Source organism: Crocodylus porosus, unplaced genomic scaffold, assembly GCF_001723895.1.
Source record: "Crocodylus porosus isolate Cpor-Errol unplaced genomic scaffold, CroPor_comp1, whole genome shotgun sequence".
Classification (NCBI taxonomy): Eukaryota; Metazoa; Chordata; order Crocodylia; family Crocodylidae; genus Crocodylus; species Crocodylus porosus.
This window is the reverse complement of record NW_017728928.1, coordinates 11,981,597-12,002,049: the sequence shown is the minus strand read 5'-3', so window position 1 is coordinate 12,002,049 and position 20,453 is coordinate 11,981,597. Positions and strand designations below refer to the sequence as shown.

The window sequence follows — 20,453 nt, the reverse complement described above, 5'->3', positions numbered from 1 at the left end:
CCATTTCTGTTTCCCAAGGCCTCAGCACTGCATGCAAACCTACCAGTGGTGCCCTCTCCACTGACAGCAGCAACAAGTCTGATAACAAACCTCTGCACTATGACTGAGGATAGGACGATCTAAGTCAGATCTGCACGTCTCCTGTCCCAGCTAACAGGTTTTGGTACACTTCAACAAGCCAGCTGGCTCAATAAGAACAACCCCAATGCTTTGTTCCCATTTCTCTGCTGTCTTCTCCTTTGGTTCTCCCTTACCTATTAGCCTAGCAAGCTCACAGAGCCCCCAGGGCACATGGACAGGCAGCACAGCATTGTGGGTTTCCTGCAGGGCAATGTTGCAGAGGTGGTCAGAGAAGCGACACAGGCGCTCTGTCACACTGGCATTGCAGAGGTTGAGCAGCACATTCAGGCCCAGAGGCTTAAGGGAGTTCAGGTGCATCTGCCAGTTGGATTCATCAAACTGGATGCAGGAGGGGTTCTGCTGGTCCTGGGACAGGCTGAGCATCTCAAGATGATAGTCACACACAAAGTCTTCGGCCTCACAGACCAGACCCTCGGTGTCACCCCCCGCCTGACGGGATACACGAGGAAAACCTGGTTAATTATAAAATCTCCAATTCCCTTCAGGCCCCTTAGCATGTCAGCCTCAGACACAAACAGAGAGGAAGAGTTCAGCCCCTCCTCCCCTTATCAACTGGGACAGCCTCTTTCCTTCTGTCCTCCAGCTCTGAGCTAAAGGAGGGAATCTCTTTTAGTGCTCAATGCAGACGGCTCAGCTAATGGCATCCTGCTTTTATAAGCTTTACCTGGGCTGGCTCCTCCTCTCCACCCTCCGTGTCCTTGCTGAAGCTCACGTTGGACCCTGACGGATGCTTGCTTCTGCTGGTTGGCTTTCTATGCATATGGGCATCAGAAGCCTTTGGAGTGTCACCAGACCAGTTGTTTCTCTCCTGCTCGTTGGTAACGTGGACCGCATCTGTCCTGGAGCCCGAGAGCAAAGCATCCCTTTCATGGGGCTGCAAGAGATGAGGAGACGAATGGGAGTCAGGTGCCAACTGGCTGATATGTGAAATGTCCACTGCTGGCCAACATCCTAAGCCTGTTTTAAACCAGGATATATTGGGTTAGGGATGGCCTCTGGGCCACTACTGATGTAAAGTCAATTCTTGCCAGGACTGAATGTCTTTAGGCATTCAAGCAGAGGAGTACCCACCAGGGAGTCTCCTCCAGGAGTTCAACACCTCAGACAGGCAACATTGTTCAAGATATTCACCCCACCTGTGAGAACCCTGCTTCAGCACCATGCACTGCTTGTTACACACCTGCAAGCCCTGTCAGATCATGAACCACAGCTAGTTATAACACCAGGCTCGAAGCAAATCCAGTGACCCCCAGCCTCACCTCCTCTTCCATCTCCGGGTGGCAGAAGGAGCGCGTGGACAGCTCATCTGTCAGGTCTTCGTGGCTATCGTGAGGGGGCTCCACCTTCCCACTGAAGAACAAAACGGTCTCCGGACTGGGATTTGGCCAGGACAGAATCCCTTGCTTGTCTACACAGCAAAGTACCTAGAACATGCCAAGACATCCCACAACACCCCAAACATGCAAACTCAACAAATTGTGTCAAATGTCTAATCACCCATATAAACAGCACAAAGCTCAAGTGGGTTTACAAACACAATGAAAGATAGACAAGACACCCCCTGTCAAGCAACATCCTGGCTTAAGAGACCACTCTGAATGTTCCCTCAAGTGATCAGAGCACAGCTCTGCTCCATCTGGGTTAGGGGGTCACTTACTATCGATTCATTTGTAACCCTTTTAGAACTAACCATAATAACCAGGAACAAGAAGCAAAAGTTGTACCTACTTCACCAGCTGGCTCAATGAGACTTGCATGAAGCTACTGGCAGAGCCAAAATTACAACCAAGGAGTCTCGACTCCCTGCCAGGATAAATCCTGGATCCTCAATGATCACCTAAGCATTGCTTTTGTCAAAGTGTGCGCGGCAAGAATAGGGGCTCCATGTAATTTAAAGACAGTTATAAATGTTCCAGAAGGAAAATAAAACCCCAGGAGAACCTTACTCAGCACTGAACTGATTGCCCACCGCCTTGTTTCTCCAAGGGAAGAGTGATGTACCAGAGTGACTGAAGACAGTGATGTGTCCACTTTAAGGTGCCCTTTTTTGATACTCACGGTGACAGATCCCAGACTGTGAAGCAAGCTGGAGGTAAAGCTGAGCGTTGGAGATTTGCCTTTTAAAACACACAGGAAGTGGCTCCAGATGCAACGTATCATTTCCTGTCAGAGAAGCAGAGAACATGTGACAATTAACTGATTCACTAGGGAAGGATGGGCAGAAAAAGTTGTCAGAAAAAGATGTAAAGTTACACATGCATGGCTACAGGTTCAGCCAGCAGAGACACTTCCAGACAATCTGCTCCTAGGAAGACAGGACCACAAGTGACAGTGAGTTAAAGTTCTCGAAGTGAAGGACATTCCCCTAGGTGGGATTCAAATAGCAAGCTTATTCCTTCGATAAGGACTCTGTTGGGGCTATCACAGTTCTTCCAAAAACACAAGTGGGTGGGTGAAGCTGGTGTTGCCTCTTAGAATCTTTTTTTCTAACAATTTAAGATGAGTGCTCATGAGTTTTCACCTTGCATTATTACCCATCTGCAAAACACTGAGTCACTCAGGTGAAGTAACTTGCCTGAGCTCACCCAGTGAGAGTCAGCAACAGATCTGGGAATAGAACCCAAGGTCTTCCAACCCCGTCTCTTGCTACAGGCATGAAAGGCCAGTCCAATCAAAATGTGATCAGTCTGGTGGGCAACTGAAGTAAGGGATCTCTGGAGGTCATCTAATTCAACCCCACCTGCTCAAGGTTTGGATAAGAATCATCCTGGTATCCCATACAAGTCTTCACCTAACCTATTCCTAAAACCACAGAGTCAACCCCACTACACACCTACAAAGCACGTTGCCCAAGGACATCGAAAGCACCCTCGCGTGCTGCAGGGTGAAGAGGGCTGTTAGTGTCCTGCTACTGCAAGGGCTGTTTATGTTACACTGCAGACTTTAAAATGCACTTCTGTAATGCTACCACCTGCAGCACTGCCCCCAGGCCTGAACCCACTATGACTTAAATGCTGTGGTATAGAGGCCATATAGAAACATAGAAAAATTAAATCCCTCCCCAGCCTTAGCTGCAAATGCATATAGAAAAGCTTGTGATTAATTCAGATGCTTTTTTTGCAGCCAGTGTGTTCGCAAAGAAGAGGAGGAAGGAAATGGGTCTGTGAAGGCAGGACAGTATGCTCAAGCCACTACCAGGTCACTGCTTAAGCTCCAAAATCCACAGGTCAGTTGAACTGAGGCAGGCTGGTAAGGAAGTGTTCCAGCAATGAGGACAGGAGGGCATGGATACACAGGGCAGGCTGTATGTATCAGCAGCAAGGGGACAACAAGTAATTCTGGTGGTATCTAGGGATTTCTAATTACTCTTGGAGTCCACCTGCTTCCTCAGAAGAGTGAGAATCCTAGTGCCAGACTAGAAAGCACAGTATCTGTCCCACTTACCTGTTTAATAGAGGCAACATGGTTTCTAGAAGGGCTAGATCCAGGCCCCCAGAGAACAGCTCCTTTCAAAGTCTGCCTGCTCTGGCTTGGAAGTGTTAGTGAAGGACATCAGCCCATTAAGAAGCTGGTGAAACAGGATCAGAATTTTATGCTAAATGCCCCACACCCCACTCTTCACAATTAGCCTCTGGCAGAGCTCCTCGTGTCTTGCTGTTGCTGAACAACCCCTCTGTTCATTAGCTTGATTTGATGAGGCTTTTTCACACAATCTACATTCTGCGCCAGCCTCCTGACACATACCAGTACATCTTGTCCAGCTACTTCACCAGTGAGAAGCAGCAATTCACAGGACTTGAAACAGCAGCTTTCTCCAAGACAGGAAGCTTGATTTCAAAACATCAGTACTCTAATTCATGGCCATTTGAAGGGTGCAACCTGAGTTCAGATCAGTTTATCTGACCCCTGGCCTGGAGTGCAGTCATTACATTGGAGGAGGTGTGGGAAAGACATGCAACCTGCATGCAGAGCAAAATAAAGCAGCAAACAAGAGCACCAACAGGCATCTGACACCAATTGTGGGGATTCAGCGACAGAGGGATGGGAAAGGGTTTATAGAGCTCTGCAGTGAAGATGGAAGAGAATGCAAAGCTGGTTAGACATACAATGATAATACTAATAGTACCTGAGAAGATACCATCTCTGTGTAGCTACTGAGAGTGTCCTCTGAAAACTTAGCCAGCTGCAGCAAAAGAAGAGATCAGTTACTATAAGTATGGTCAGAAATGGTACGTGAGAAACCCCTCCCCACCCAACACTGCACCTTCTAAGAAGAGCAGAAGGAAGGGGGACTCTACTTGATAGGAACGGTTATACCAGTGCAGATCATATGTCCATCAAACCCAGCACCATCTCCAGCAGCTTATGTCATTACGTGTTTGTTAGGCACAAGCCAAATGACTGGGGCTGTATCTAACAGAGGAAGGCATGGTTCTTCACCCAAAGGGTTAAGAGTCTAGAGACAGACACTGGCACTTAGACCCAGAGAAGGCCCACTCGTAACACGAGTATTTTGGGGCAGAAGGAGGCAGTGTTCAAACTGACAGAGGGCAGAAATTATGGGGTTGGTGAAAACAGGGAGTTCAAGAAGTGATTTTAAAAGGTGGGTACCCAGAACACAGGGGACAAGGTAGGAGGAGGGAGAATGAATGGGCTGCAAGGGTAGAAAATTAAGGCAGTGATGTAGACAGGGAGAAGCTGTGCAGAACTCAGAAGGGGCAAATATTTTAAATAACAAACTTCCTAACTCAAGTTATTGCATCCACGGGAATTCAACACCAGACCTCACCCTGACAGAAAAAGTGATCACAGAACTAAAAATTAGTGAATGCTTATAGGTCAAAGTGGTCATGTCTTGACTATACCACTTATGTGTAAACAGAGTAAAATCATAACCAATTACATACATACTCAGTGCTTTAAAAAGAAAGTGTTTCAGAAAGCTGAAAACAGCTATGTGGTAAAGCTGGGAGAAAGAATTAAAATCAGATAAATGAATGATAACTGGGAACAATTTTTGAACATATCAGATGTCCAACAAACCACCATTAAGAAACCCTAGCTTAGGGTAGAAATCAAACCAATAATAAAAATGAGAGAATGGAAAAATGGAAAAAAAGAGAGACAGAGCAGTGGATGTAAGTTAGAATCTAGAAATTATACAAAACAGATAAGGAAAGAAAAAGGACACACAGAAATATTTACAATCAGAGTTAAGGGCAACTAGGAGACCTTTTAGTTAGTTTGTGTAAAAATCCATCAGAAATAAAAGAATCTCTATCAATAGTATTTTCTCACTGCTAGATGGAACTAGGACTAATGTCAATAATAACACAGAAAAAGCAGAAGTGTTAAATAAATAGTCCTGTTCCATATTCATATCATATTCAAATGAAGAAATACTTTCTATTCCAAGAGCAGCTACTAATTATCTTTAAAATCAGCAGGTCTGGATAAATTGCACCCAAGTTCTGAAAAACAAGCTGCCTGAGGAACTCTCTAGACTGTTATTGGCGATTTTCAACATCTTGGAACAGTGGAAAAGTTTTAAAGGGATAATAAACAATGTACACTGTGCCAAGGTAATTAAAAAGGGTGAGCAGGATGGCCTAAATAATTATAGGCCTGTCACCCAGAGTTAGATAGTGCAAAATGGATCAAATAATGAAATGGTTGATATAAGAATGGATTTTTTTTAAAGCTAACTAAGGGTAAGATACCCTCAATCAACCCAGTTTCATGGAAAATAGACCTTGTAAAATTAACTTGATATTTTTGACATGATAAAAGGTAGTAGTACTAGAATGCTACAAAACCCAATATGGCCTGTACTAAACGTACAAAAAGCCTGACTAAATGATATGTCTTACAATGTAACTGGAAACGAGGAATCATCATTGAACAAGCATGTTTCTACCAGAGGCCTGAACAAGGAGCAGTTCTTGTCCCTATATTATTTAATATTTTTAGCAGTGACCTGAAAGAAAACAAGACATGGCAGATAAAGGTTGCAGGTATACTGGAAGAATAGTAAATAATGTAAAAGGCAGATCACTAAGCCAGAGCCACCTACATCACTAGGTAAATTGGGTGCAAGCACGCAATCTGCATTTCAATATGACCATACGTAGAAAAACAAAAAATGCAAGATGTACTTATAGGAAGGGGGACTATTTCAGGAAACAGTGACTGGAGGCAGGGGTCACTGTGGATATTCAGCTCAACCTAAACTGACCCTGCAACACAGTCTTAAAGGTCCAATGTGATCCTTGGATGTATTAACTAAGAAATGACAAGTAGGAGTTGGAAGGTTATATTATTCTGAATTTAGCACTGGCATGAACATTACTGATTAATATGTGGTCCCATCCTGGTACTCAATTCTAGAATGATGATAAAAATGGGTAGATGCATAGAAAAGTCAATAAAATTATTAAAAGATTGGAAAATATATCTACTACTGAAGGAGTCAGTGTCCAAGCTATTTAGCGCAAAGAGAAGGTTATGAAGTGATTTGATCACAGGCTATAATTAGGTACTCAGGGAACCAAAATATGATAAAGTACTCTTCAATCTGGCAGAAAAAGGCATAACAAGAATTCAATGGCTGGAAACTGAAGTCAAACGCATCCAGACTAGAAATATGGTGCAATCTTTTAACGGAGAAGAGAAATAAATAGCTATTGGAATAACTTACCACAATTGTGCTAGATTCTCTGTCCTTGAACATTTTTTAACTCAAGATTGGATTCTTTTAGAAGAGATGTGCTCAAAATTCAACCACATTTATTGGCTGCAAAGCTGAAATTCATTCAGCAAACTCCTATAATTTGCACTCTCCACAAGGTCTGACAAAGTGATCTCAATAGTCCCTTCAAGCCTTAAAAGTCTACAAATCAAGAGCTTGGACTAGATAAGGGTAGAGGAAGGCTGTGGGAGATGAGGGGAGGAGAATAACATGGTACTGATGACTGGAGAGGAAGAAGATCTTACCTGCTACATTCTGAACCGAGTGGAAGAAAGGAAGGTGGAAAATGAAGAAGCCAAAGAGAAGACTGCCCTAGTCAAGGTGCAAGTGACCAAGGAACACCACAAAGCTTGTTCTGTGGGACAAGGAGGAAGGACCATGTGTAAGAAACCACGGAGAAAGAACTGGCTGAAGTGGATGGACTGCTTGGACACATGGGAAGAAGGGAAGAGATGAAAAAGAGCACACTCATGATGCAAGCATGGGTGATGGATGAAAGCAGCATCAATGGCAATGGAGAAGGGAAGACAAGGAGCTCCAATATCACTCTGCCAAAGGGCAGATCCAGGGAGAGAAGCTGAGTGGGCAAAGGGCAAGAGAGGGAACCACTCAAAGGAGATGAATCAGCAGGCTAGTGCTACTGAGGGATGTAATCTCTGTCCCACTCCAACCTACAGGATACAAGTAACTCCCATGGATGTGACTGAAAGTGATGCTTAAGGGAGAGAGTAGGCACCATAGACTAATGCCATGGCATCCAAGGAAGGACAAAGTGTCAGGGAAGTGAGGAACTGTGTCTAAGGCAGATACTTCATAACAGAGGTTAGAGGAAGGCAAGACCACTGTAATGCACCTGACCAGTACCACCACTGGGAGTGGATAGGTAGGTTTCTGATGCCTATCACGTCATCAGCTTCTGCCTGACGAAGTTCATGATTTGAACCCCACCAGGCTCTACAAGAAAAAAAGAGTCCCATTAACACCCATCCTCCAGAATGAATCATCTCCTCCACAAGAGACTTCACTTAGTCCTAACTTGCTGCACTAAATCACACCCATCTCACAAGCCCCAGGACCTCAAGAAATGGCTCCCACCCTACATGGAAGAGCAGCACCTTAAAGAGGAACTTGGAGCACTCAGCCACTTCCACCAACTAAATTATCCTTAATTATAACCACTACATTGCATTTATTTTCATTTAGATTTGCATGATAAGGTACACAGCTCTCTACTCGTCCATAGAATATATTTGTCTTCCGTGGATCTCTTGAACTGTGTAATCATCTCCCAGGAAAACAAGCTGAAGCCTCCCATCCTCCTTGGGTCATTTGGGACTAAGCAGAAGACCTGAGTGTGGTCTGTAGGAGATCATGCTGCACTTTTCCCTAGGGAGATAAACTAAACAGAACCCAGGCACTGCTCATCCGTATTATTTTTAATCATTCTGTGGATTCACCCACTAAACAAACAGCCCACTGAGCCTCTCTCTCAAACTCTTTCACCACCCTGAACCCAACAGCTTGATGTAAGAAGATACCTACCAGTGAGGTGGGTGAGGCTTTGCTCATCTGTGCCAAGACTCTGGCTTCTCCACAGGCAGTAGCAAGAACCCACAGGACAGGAAAGAGCAGCGGCAGGATGGGCAGGACACCATTCACCTGAAAATCCATCCCAGGTCACCACCGAGGCAGAGAAAAGGCACAACTAGACCTCAGCCATGCCATGTGACCTCCTCTTTGATGTTTCAGGAGGATAGATGGAGGCAATAACAGGAACAAAGGAGCAAGATATTAAGGACCAAAAAGGAGTGCAAAGCAGTGAGGAGCACAGAAGTTAAAGATACACATGTCATTTGGGGATTTGCCACCAAGAAGGCAGCCAGAAATTAATATGTACTTGCAATCACTTTTCACACTGGACTTGGCATCAAGCCTTTAATATGGAAAAGAAAAATTCTTGAGCAAACAGCGTACAGCCCACCCTGAGGGCAACTGTAGGCAGAAGGTGCTGTTGTGCTCACTGCTCCTCAGAGAGCTTACCTGTGACCTGGATGAACAAGGAAGATGATGCTGGAGGACAAAGGGAAGTGTACTCTGGTTGGGGAGGGAGTGGGGTTGGGCTCAATATGATCTTCCTTTACCTGCAGCTGAAGAAGGGTGTACCGCCAGGAAGCAATTCCAGGAGCCTTGAAAATGAAGCGCACAGCATTGGTGATCAAGAAGCCAGCCTGTCATTCCAACAGAGATACCATCAGCAAATCACTCCACTTGGAACAAGAGAGTCCCTGATCCCTGTAACATTTCCTGGTCTAGAAAAAGCCTGTAAGACACAGTGGATTTGATGCTATATTTCCAGTCTTCACCCCCATTCTCACAGCTAGATAAAGGCTGTTCACCTATTTTTCACTGTACTTCTCTAAGCAATATAAAGTAAATGTAAGGCCAGCTGTAAGAGTTGTAACTTCCCATAAAGGCTGGAACTTCTCATTGAAGGCCAGAGGTTCTTGACTTCTAATTGAGCTAGTCCTGACTTGCTTATTTGCCAACTCTGGAACAACACTGTCAAAAGCAATAGGGACCTTAAAAATCAGACTTACCAATACAATAGGAACAGCATACTTCAGCATCACTGACTGCACTGTGAACCGCTCATTATCCAGAGCTGTCACAGGACGGGACAAAGCCATATCCAGGCACCATCTGAAACAGAGACTAGTTAGGAATCCCAGCCAACAGTCTCAAAGCCCTAACACTGCATCTTTCAACACTGTAATCCACTTAGTTGATCTTGATCAGAATAGTGTCTCCATTCTCCAGGACTGGGAAAAGGTTGATGTCACAGAGACCCAAAGCCAGGTATTCCATTTCATTTAATGCTGGGAAACATTTAAATGTTAGTCAGCAGGCTCTCTGTGGCTACTAAGCAGGTGAACTGCAGCTTTCAAACTCTAATCTACACTTCTGATAAGAGAGGAAGTGCCAGCTGTTAAGCCAGGCAGTCAGAAGCCAGCTGGCCAGAAAGGTGCTGGGTGACAGATTAAATCCCAAGGATGAATTAGTTTATTCTAAAACAAGAGGCAAGGATTTCTTAGGGTGATAACTTCTAGTGCAGTGGTTCCCAACCTTTTTAGACCGCAGGCCGGAAGTGACCCCGGACCAGCAAACTGCAGGCTGGAAGTGACCAGCATACTGCAGACCGGCAGCCAACCTTTTTTTTAAACTAGGCAATATTAAGATGCAATGTTAGGGCTTTTATATGCAGTATGAAAAAGAGTTGACTGCCGGTCTGCAGCATGCCAGTCACTTCCGGACTTCCAGTCTGGCCGCTAACTCTCCTGTGGACCGGCAGCCAACCCTTCACGGCCTGGTACTGGGCCGCGGCCCAGGGGTTGGAAACCTCTGTTCTATTGGACCAACTAGGTACTTGGGATAGTTTTAGACAAGCTCTTGAATGCAAGACATTCTTCCTCAGGTCACCTAAAACATCATCCACAAAAGACCTACCCTTTTGTAGCTGAAAGGTCAGTAGTGTTACAGAATAGATCATTTCCCACACAGTTTCTCAAATTGCACTTAGGCTCACTGCTGAAGCAAACTCAGTAATAATGATACTCTGCCTCATTGCCAACTGCAGCCTGTCCTCACTTCTTCCTTTTCTCATCCAGTAGCTAGCATTCCCTTTCTTGTAGATCCTCTCCTTTTGATGGTGGTGGAGGTTAACATTTTCTACAGATCCACACCCAAGAACCCATGGTTCAGAGATGCCACCCTTGGTTAGAGGGTTGACAGATACTTTTAGTGTGATCGCCAAGTCTGAAATGGAAATTTAAAATAATAATAAAATTCTAGAACATCATATATAAAAGTAGGGCCAATGGTAAGGCTAGCCATCAAAAACATGAATTCTTAAATCTCCCTGCCAACATCCCAAATTTCAACCTGCAAATGAAGAGCTGAACTAGGAATTTCAAAAGCACGGCTTTGTGCTTCTACCTGGCTTAACAGCTGCTGAGAATAAGTGAAGATGTCCAGCAGAAGTCATAGCCCCAGAGGTCCAAGAATTTAACGGAAAAAAGAGGTAACATTGTCTGTTGAAAGGTACCCGGACGGGACTGGGAAAAAATGATGTAAAGCTACAGCTCGATAGCAAGCTGCATAGACCTTTGGAACAGTGTTTAGCCTACCGGACATTATCTATCACTGGGGTCTTCAAGACACGGAAGAGACGATACAGCTGAGGATTCTGAGGTCCTTTCTTCACTCCTCCTCTTGGGGAAGGTGGAGGAGAGAAGGGGGGAAACAGGTCTCCTGGCTCCAGAACAATGTGCTCATCATCCTGTTAGTAAATGAAAGAAAGGGAGAAAGAGGGCCCCAAGGCTGCACCATCATTGCCTCAATGGAAACCTCCTGAAAGGTACTGGTATTCTGATGCAGCAAGATTATTCTCACCGTAAGTGACCCCCCCATTCCTCCTACAGTTCACTCTCCCAGTGCCTTACAATATGGTCACAAAATGCAGCACTTACCCAAGAACCTAACTATTGCACACAGCTATTTCATATGGAGTGGAGTGGAAGTTACAACAAAAAGCAATGAAAATAACTTAAATAATTTCTAAATCTTTCTTGCAAAACAAAGCACTCCATCTTCCCAAGGGGTTAGTACTTTACTTCCAGACTTAGAGGGTTCTTATGTTTTATTGCTTGTACAAAAAACTAAATCCTGCTCTTTGTGCCCATGGAAGATTCCCAGAGTGCTTTTATGCAAGAGCAACAAGTTAATTCTCGTGCCATAGCCAAATCTCAGTTCTCTAACTATAGTAATTCCTCAGTCTAAACAAGATATGACATTTTTTCCCTTACCTCCTATACTAAACTGGTATGGACGAACAGCTACTGTATTCCCATCCAGATGCAAATGCTTATATGCAGAGGCTGAGAATCCATGCTAACTCCCTTACCTACCACCTCACTGGAGTTCAGGAGCTTAATTATTTAAATGTTTGTGAAAACTAATGTGAGCTCCTTGACTAAAAGATGCTTCAGAAGCATCAGATGGGTTTTTTAATCTTTTTTCCCTCCAACACATCTATTTAGGAATGTTCCCCGTATACCATTACACATTTCTAATCTAAGCCTTCTCTTTGTTATGTCAAAAGTTTCTGTTTGTACCATCAAATCCATCCTGTTCAGTAAACGCATCTTCCCTTAAGTTTCCATTCTCCAAGAACAGCTTTCAGAGCAAAAAAGGAAAACTAGACCTCATTGCCTCTTTTGCAACATTATTGCTAAGGCAAAACAGAGCATATCCAAGCATGATGAAGGAGAGGTTTATAAAGCAAGAGGATGTTTTTAGTTTGTTGTTATCCAGGGCTAATTATGGAAGCTAAAATGTTGCCCAATGTATATTCCCTCCAGTACTGGCCATTCCCCCACCTTTCAAGATTCCCTAAAATGATTATGGAGCCTGAAGATTTTATCAGCAGCAGCTGCAAGATTTTATAATGATCACTCTAGACAAGAGATCACTTGTCCAACCTAAAAGCCTAAAAACATTTCCCCTTGCTCAAAAATCATTTTTTTCCTTAGATCATAATTCCAATGCTCTGCATCCACTTTGACTCCACATATCCTGTACTTTCTAAAATAAGAGAGCAGTGGGGTGAGGGCCAATACAGACAAGTCTGTATTTCTCCATATCAAACACAAAATAAAATTTCCCCTTTTTCATCCAAAGGGCATGCTCTCCACACCTAGTACTGTGTTAAATTCTCATTGATCTCATCCCGAGTTCTGTCCGCAAAGCAAGAACAGCAAATCCACAGAGAGGAGTGCTTGGAACAAAGTCTCTTTTAGTGACAGTGATTTTTCTGCCTCAGATCCATTTTCTAGAACAACAGCAACACCAAATGTTTTCAAATAGGAAGGTACAAATCCATTCACGTGGGTTTGCAATGATCAAAACATAATACACACCCTCCTGTCCTGGGGGAGATAAGTATCGTGCTCTGGTATTATTTGTGTGTCTGTGCTGTTGGATTTTTGGCAGGGCTGACGAGGCAAAGTAGGAAGAAATCAAATGCACACCAAGAAAACTGCATACCTAGTCAACTGGCTACCTGCACAAACATCCATGGAAACAATGGTGACAGATGAGAAAAAACAGGACAGTCGAGTTACCTTAATGCCCCTCAGAGAGGCAAAGGATTCCTGTCCTGGTCTCAAGGCAATGATGTCTCCCTCTACCAACAGGTTGACAGGTAGGTTGACAAGATGACCATCTCTATAAGCCCAGTGGAGGGACCAAGATGGGGCATAAGGCATGTGAAGGTCGGGGTACATGGAATCTGGCCACTTTACCTCCTTGCCATCTGTCAGCATATCTGAAAGTGTATGGAATGGAGAAGCACATAAGGGAAGAGCCCTGTTGGAGAAGACTGGTGAGCATCAAGGGATTTGCATCTCACTGTGGTAAGCAAGCTCTTCAGTACTAATCCCATACAGTCCTCACAACCCTCTGTCATTACCTTTTTCTACAGTCCATCTCCTACAACTATCCACAGCCCATTTCCACCACAAAACAGACCCCAGGTAATACTAAGTTAAACCTAAACTAGTCAAAGCTTAAGAGCACGTCCCAGAAGTCCCCATGCTGAAAGGACTGCTTTGTCCCTTTGCCAGGCACAGACTCCTCAGGGCTCTTGCCCTGGTTAAAAGGGTTCCTATCTCCCTATCTCCTGTGGGGAAGGGGTTGTCCATAAATCTCTCTTCTCTCACCATTTGCTGGAAGGAAGATATATTTATGGAAGGCTCTGGGTCTGAATTATTCCAGTGCAAAGACATAATGGCCATCGGCCTTACAATGTGAAGGTTTGCAGCACATGGCGATATCATGGCTCAACATTCCCCATCTAAAGGGTGCAAGATGAGACAAAACTAAACACAGGTAACAGAAGTCCTCAACTTTGGACAAACGTCTAAGAAAGGAAGAAGCTACAGCTGACAATACAAATGGGAAGCGAAGGAGAGAAATTTCACCATTTATCTTATCAATGATGGTCTGAAGCCTCCTTTCAACCTCTCTGCACTTCAGCCTTTCTTGCCGCCCAATCAGGAAGAGGTCCAGGAGGAGGAGGAGGAAGAGAGCCAGGGCATTCACGATCTCAGCACCTTGGCTTTGTGGGGCGAATGGAAAGAAACCAAAAGACTGTTGAGCAAAGGTGCTAAATACATTCCCCACACTTCCTAAGTGAAGATGCACATGGTATTGATCTTTTTATCTCCCAGACTTAGCTCTTCAAAAAGAACAGAGGCACAAAGGCGTGCTTTGGTTTCCATCAGAGAGATCCAGGATCACTTACTTCAATTTAAAAAAAAAAAAAACCCTTACAAAAATGCCACCAGGGAATGGTAAGGCCCTGGTGACTGGACTCTGCACTTTTCCACAAGACAGCGCCAGCCCCAGTGCAGCTCCAGAATTGTCTCATTGCTCCAAACCCAGGGCATTAGAAGAATTAGTAAACTGCAGGAGGGGCACGTAACTCCTAGCATGAAGGGCTCGTTGTCCTGTTGGGAACATCTATGGAACTCTAGGGCAGTTGCATCTCCAAGTACAGGGGAGATTAACGAACTCCCAACAGGAGTCTTTGCTGTAGACTTCTTCGCAGAAGTCAACTACAGGTACCAACTCTACAGTTTAAAACCAGCCCCTTTCAGTCCACTAGGAAAGGCTTTTTGCTTACCTCCCTTGTGGCTGGCTCCCATAGCAGCATAGTAGCAACACCGCTGCCAGCAGCATTAGAGATGCACCCGGCCAATGGAAACAGGAGCAACGGTTACCATGGTACAGGAAACTGCTCCTCCACACCTCCTACAAAAGGAAAGAGCCTCAAAGAGAGTTGGCGTGAAGAAAACGCAGATGCAGCTCTTTAAAAAGCAGAATATACAAGTGAGAGGAAGGCAGCAGTCAGCAAGAATCACTGGGGAGTGCAGCAAAGTTTGCAAAAAACCCTCAAAAGAAGAAAGCTTCCCCAGACAGCGCTCATCTGAATTCGAAAGCACCAGCAGTTGTCTGGATGCCTGGTCTGCCTGAACACTGGCCGCCTTGCAGCACTGAAACAATGAAAAAGCATCTGTGCCAGGCTGCCCTGTTTTCACTGATCCAGAGGAGAGAACAGCAATATTTTCAACTGTAATTATTACAAACAAAAACACTGGAGTTTTGTATTCAATGGATAGGCCACCCAGGACATTGTGCTAGGCTTCCCAAGCCTTTAACACCCCCTGCCCCATGCCAACAACCCCATTCACCTACTGCAGAAATGATTTTAGAGCCTTCTTCTATAGGCATCATTTTCAAACACAGCCAAGCCCTAATTTTACAAATGTCTTGAAGGCAGGGGCAAGGGGTAGCCCACATCCAAGATCTTCCTAACACTAGCAGGAAAGACTGACTGACCAGAAGCACCAGCATTTGCAACTCTTGAGCATCTTAGGGTTGAAGTTAAGCTCCTGTAAAACTCCACAAGAGTCCAGCTGCAGAGGAGATCCATGCTCCCCCAATTCCAACCACCAACCCCCCTACTCCCACCCCTTGAAAAGTGCTAGGACAGTAGGGAACATTTTTGGCAGACATGACACAAATTAACATCCTCCCCACGTGCCACCCCTGATCCTCGTCCTGATCTGCTGCTCTGCTTTCTGTTCATTTACTCTGTAGTCCCTGCCTGATCTCCTGCTCTACCTGCCGGTTCCCTTCCTGTTCTGTTGTGTGCCACACTAAAACTGCCCAGACCACTGGCGGCACTCATGCCACAGTCTGGCCACCCCTCTTCTCAGAGCTGCAACTGCCTTTCAGTCAACCCAGAGTCATAGTCTGAGTACGGGAATAACGCATAACATTGTGATTTCTTTGTGCTTTACCTTCCATGAAGTCACCTTCTTCCTCTCCTTCTGATGTCCCTCCAGCAGTGCTGACAACTGGTCTCGCAGGACAGTGAGGGCTTTCTTTGTGGTCAGGCCCAAACTTGAGGTGATCTCATTCTGGGCAGCAGAAAACAGTCCATTTAGCGCTTCACTCATCTTTCTTGGTTTGTTCCTGATGCCAAGCATGCCATCTCTGGAATGCTTTGAAGTCCCCTACAATAATCTTCTCACCCTCCCATGAACTGCTGACTAACCAGCTGTGTGCTGCTTGCCTGCTCGACTCACTAAAGCCAAGCCAACTAAAGCACACTGCTGAACCCTCAAGCAAATACTCCAGCACAGCAGATCTGCACAACCAATCAAGGAGTCAAAAGCATCTGACTGGAAAAGGTTTGAATTGCTAGGACTTGGTAAGGAACTACATGTAGTTAACCAAGAGCAGGTTACCAATGATCTCCAGGCAGCTAGCCACCCTAGGTGAGATAACCTCTCTGGGGTGATAGACATGCAAGCCCTCAAGTCCTCTCCATGCCATTTTCAATCAGATATAAAAACTGTCCACTTACCCACAGAATCCCAAATCTGAGACAAAACCAAAAAGAGCAACACATGATAGACAACTGTGTTAGAATCTGTGTCACATGTGATGCGTTTCTTTAGCATGAATATGCTTTAGCACCTCCATGTTATTACCCCCAGTTGTATAAATCAAGAAAGGGATGGAGAATTCGGGGAGATGAACAAGAGGAAGCATGGAAAGACATGAGTGGGAGGAAAATGGAGAAGGGGGAACTGAGAAGTTCTGGCTACACCCCAGAAAGATTAGGATGACCATATGACTCTGCAGCAGCAGGCTACTGAAAGTGGCTACAGAAAGAGAGGACAAGGGGCCATTTGATGACAACAGACCTCATGTCACTCCTAATTAAAAGCTCACACTTCCCTGCCACATTCCATGACTGTTACAATCAAGCCTTAAGGAATCTGAGGTTGTTTAGTTTCAGATCCTGGACAGTGGGTTTGTGAAGAAACTGTTGGATCAGGGAATAGCCGTGCTGTTGTAGCTTTTCTCCATTAGATATCCAGGCAGCTCTGCAAACTGGACAACTGAATTGACAATTTGAGAGCTGATTTAGCAGTGTATAGGAATTCAGTAGCAAAAGGGGATACAGAACTGGTAGACAACACAAAGCACAATGGAGCAACAGAAAAGAAAACTCTTCACGAGTGCATGTAGAAGGGCTGGTGCAAATGCACTGGAGGCACTAACATGCACTACAGCACGTGGTGCCCCTCACCTTGAAAAAGCTTAGGTGAATTTCACTGCTTACAAGAATAAAAGAGTACTTACATCATTGGCCTGAACCCATCTCAATGGAGACAGGCACCATGCAAATTCCCTCTTCCGCCCGAGCTCTGCCAATGCAGCTCCACCGAGAGCTCAGTTTCTCCTGTCACTGCAGTCACAGGCTCAGCAGGTAGCTGTGCCAATGGACCTCTGCCTCAACCTGCAGCCCTCCCACTGTTCAAGATTCAAATGCACATGCTCACAGCTCCGCAAGGGCACCTCAACTCTGATCTGCACCACTCTTCCTATTCCAGACCGGGATGATTCTGTGATGTGCATTAACCTTTCCAGAAAACTAAACCTGAACTATTAGGGTAACTTATAACCCAATCTACAATTTGAACCTGGGTCTGAAAAGATGACATCCTAATGCTCCAACCTAGGTCCCCTCCACCACCCAGCTACCTCATCTCTCCTGCCCTCTTTTAAGAAGGTGAAGACTCATAAAGCATTTTGCAACAAGCAAAGCAGAAAGTTCATACAAGAGCGAGACAGATGATGGGGCTTCAGTCACAGCTTTGATAGAACTAAAAATAGTCCTGCCATAATTTTCATTTGCTCTGGAATTCATTTTCATTCACTGGTTCTAGGGATTAGAGGAACCGGTTCCACGTCTCTCTTGGAGGTGGCTCAGGTAACATCAATGCAGGGCTAAACAGAGGAGTCTCACAAAGATTCCCAGAGGGGAAGAAGGCAGGCAGCTCAGCTGGCCTTACACGTGCTATGACTCCAAGGGAATGCTGAAAACAGGAGTGCCGGAGAAAGGAGGAAGTGTGGGGATAAGTTTCTTGTTTGGGGCACACCAATGCCTCCACAGAGAGGGGTACTCATTTTCCCAGCCACAGGGCAAAGACTGACAGCGCTGCCTGCCACTATACAGAATAAAAAGTAGCACCAACGACACCAGCACAACCAGGCACATTCCAACAGATACATCCACAGGTTTGGGAGAAGACCGGGACCTTGGTGCTAACGGGTGCTGTCCATGCTTCAGTCTAGTATGGACACAGCTTTTCTCTCTATGGAGAGAAAAGGTCTATGCTGTGAAGGAGAGGTGGGCGTAAACTTGACTGGGTGGATCCCTGAGCTACCTGCAGCCCCTTCCAAGCGTGGAGGGTGAACACTTCTATTGCTTTGCCTCTAGAGCAGTGCATATGTGGTGCAGGGCAGGGGTACAGAAGGAAGAGGACCTCTGAGGCAAAGTCAGGAGGCTGTAAAAATTGATAAAAGGAAATAGCATTATGATGTAGGAGAGTGGGAATGAAGAATAAGAGAGAAGGATCATAAAATATACATTCCCCCACCTCAGGGAGATGCTGAAAAACACAGAGCACTCAGGAGAATGTAGAGCACTTTGCTGATGCAGTGACACAGTTACACTTAGGGAAAGGCTCCCTGCAGACGCACAGACAGCATATTGGGATCTCAAGGCAGAAACAGCAAATAAAGCTTGGAGTCAAGAAATGAAGGAGATGAGTAAGAATAGCCATCCCAAGCTCATGGTATAGGTCACTCTAGGTTTCCACAGTAAGATCTGCATACTCTGACCATCCACCAGCTGTGCTACCAACCACTAACGGCCAGATCTCAAGTATTTTGAAACAAACCTTTACACTTGTCACGTGGCAAACCTGGCAGCCCTGAAGCTCTTTAGAGAAATGGCCTCAGCCTTTCAGTATTGGCAAGTGTTTTTCCAGCACGAATGGGCCGAGAACCCATCTGTGAGGAAGCAAATGCAGTAGCAACAGGCTCATTGCCTCTCCAAACACATTAGTGTGCATGTCCTCAACTGCATCTTGAAGAATATCCTGTTGAGATTCAGGCCAAACGGTCACAGGAGCATGAATGACATCTAAGCCATCCTCCTCCACCACCTGTGTCCAGCCTAGGGCTTCCTCTGCTGAACGAAAAGGCTGGATTCCAAGTCATGCCAAAAGAAGTAGCAGTACCATATCACCAGACTCCATCCAGAGGCTGCACTTTCCCTCTGCTCCTGCCTAGGTAAATTTAGAAGGGAAAATACAACAGAGAAAATAATCAGCGACTTCCTTCGTTGGCCCAAGAGGCCTGGGGAGTTTGCGAGCCATTATAAAGCACTTATGTGCCTCTCTAGAGCAGACCCCTTGCTGTCTCTCATTCTTGCTCATTCCAACAGGAATGACAGGAGCCAGGTAAGCAGGGAATGATTACAGCCTGCTGCCCCGAGGATGATGTTCTGTCTGGCCCCAAGCTATAATCTGCAGAGCAGCTATTAAGAAAAAGCACAGGAGGCAGGCAAAGGAAAGCTTTTGTGATTTTACTTGCTAAAGTAAACTACCAGGCATAGCTGGGACTGAAAGCAAGAGCAAGGGAGTTCATCTTTCGTCTTCTTTCAGCAAATATCCTCACCTGTTAAATTACAGGTCGACTCAGCCACAAATATAAGCACCGGAGGGGAGGAACTGGAGTTAGACAGAGCCACTGCCCAGTTTGAGAGGTTTCCTGGGGTCTACAGGAAGGAGATGGGGGTTGCACAGAGATGAAGGTAGCTCAGTGCTGCAGAAGCAGCAGCCACAGGACCAATAAATCTTTCTTGGCCTTCTCCAGTCAATTGACCTGTCCTGGCTTGGGGAGGGGAAGTGAGGAAGGAGTCCCGCTGCTGCAGTGGGGCTCCCTGCCTGCATCATCTGGCAGATCCCCAAGTACAGGCTGCTCCATGGGTCAGGTGAAGTCTGAGGGGCTGCTGAGTATCTGCTGGATTCTCGAAGGAGGAATACCTGGTGCAGAGCAACTACTCTGGCTCTCAGAGAAGGAACTCCTTTGCCCCTTACAACCTCCTTTATGGGCCTCAAGAGGCATTCCAGATGGAGAGACAGGAAGAAAAAACAGCCTTGTTCTATCTCCCCCTAAAATGTCAACTTACCCCTGAGCATCCCTGCTGGCTGTCTGCTCTCTCCAGACCATGGTGATTGTCATCTGTGGATGTCCACAGTTCCAGCTCCTTCCTTCAGCCCCTGGAGACTTATCTCCCCACAGAGGAAAACAAGGTTTCCACACTACAGCTTCCAAGAGGCTGCAGGACAGCTCAGGTAAACAAAGGTGAAAGTTGACCTGTCCCACAGTGAACTAATTTTGTTTTAAGAAAATAAAATGCTTGCATTCGGGTTGACTTGGAAATAAAATATTTAATTTCAATCAGCCTATGGGTGGAAAAAAAATGAATTCTCAATTTCGTGGAAGCAACATTTAAAAAAAAAAAAAAAAAAAAAAAAAAAAATAAAAGACGGATCGATGGAAAATTCCCAACCACGTC

The 20,453-nt window shown here is 45.3% G+C and overlaps 1 protein-coding gene across 3 annotated transcripts in view; it reads right to left on the bottom strand.

Annotated features, from left to right (window-relative positions):
• Positions 1-20,453, bottom strand: part of TMEM94 (transmembrane protein 94) — a 53,540-nt gene that overhangs the window by 18,720 nt on the left and 14,367 nt on the right. For all 3 annotated transcript variants that reach the window (XM_019542553.1, XM_019542552.1, XM_019542551.1), the window contains exons 2-14: positions 15,811-15,930; positions 14,631-14,758; positions 13,927-14,063; positions 13,069-13,271; positions 11,074-11,225; positions 9,487-9,589; positions 9,031-9,117; positions 8,432-8,548; positions 4,268-4,324; positions 2,200-2,304; positions 1,401-1,565; positions 806-1,015; positions 255-570 (exon numbers count right to left, since the gene is read on the bottom strand). In XM_019542553.1, coding sequence (XP_019398098.1) covers positions 255-570; positions 806-1,015; positions 1,401-1,565; positions 2,200-2,304; positions 4,268-4,324; positions 8,432-8,548; positions 9,031-9,117; positions 9,487-9,589; positions 11,074-11,225; positions 13,069-13,271; positions 13,927-14,063; positions 14,631-14,758; positions 15,811-15,930 — 1,900 coding nt within the window. The remainder of the gene's footprint in view (positions 1-254; positions 571-805; positions 1,016-1,400; positions 1,566-2,199; positions 2,305-4,267; positions 4,325-8,431; positions 8,549-9,030; positions 9,118-9,486; positions 9,590-11,073; positions 11,226-13,068; positions 13,272-13,926; positions 14,064-14,630; positions 14,759-15,810; positions 15,931-20,453) is intronic.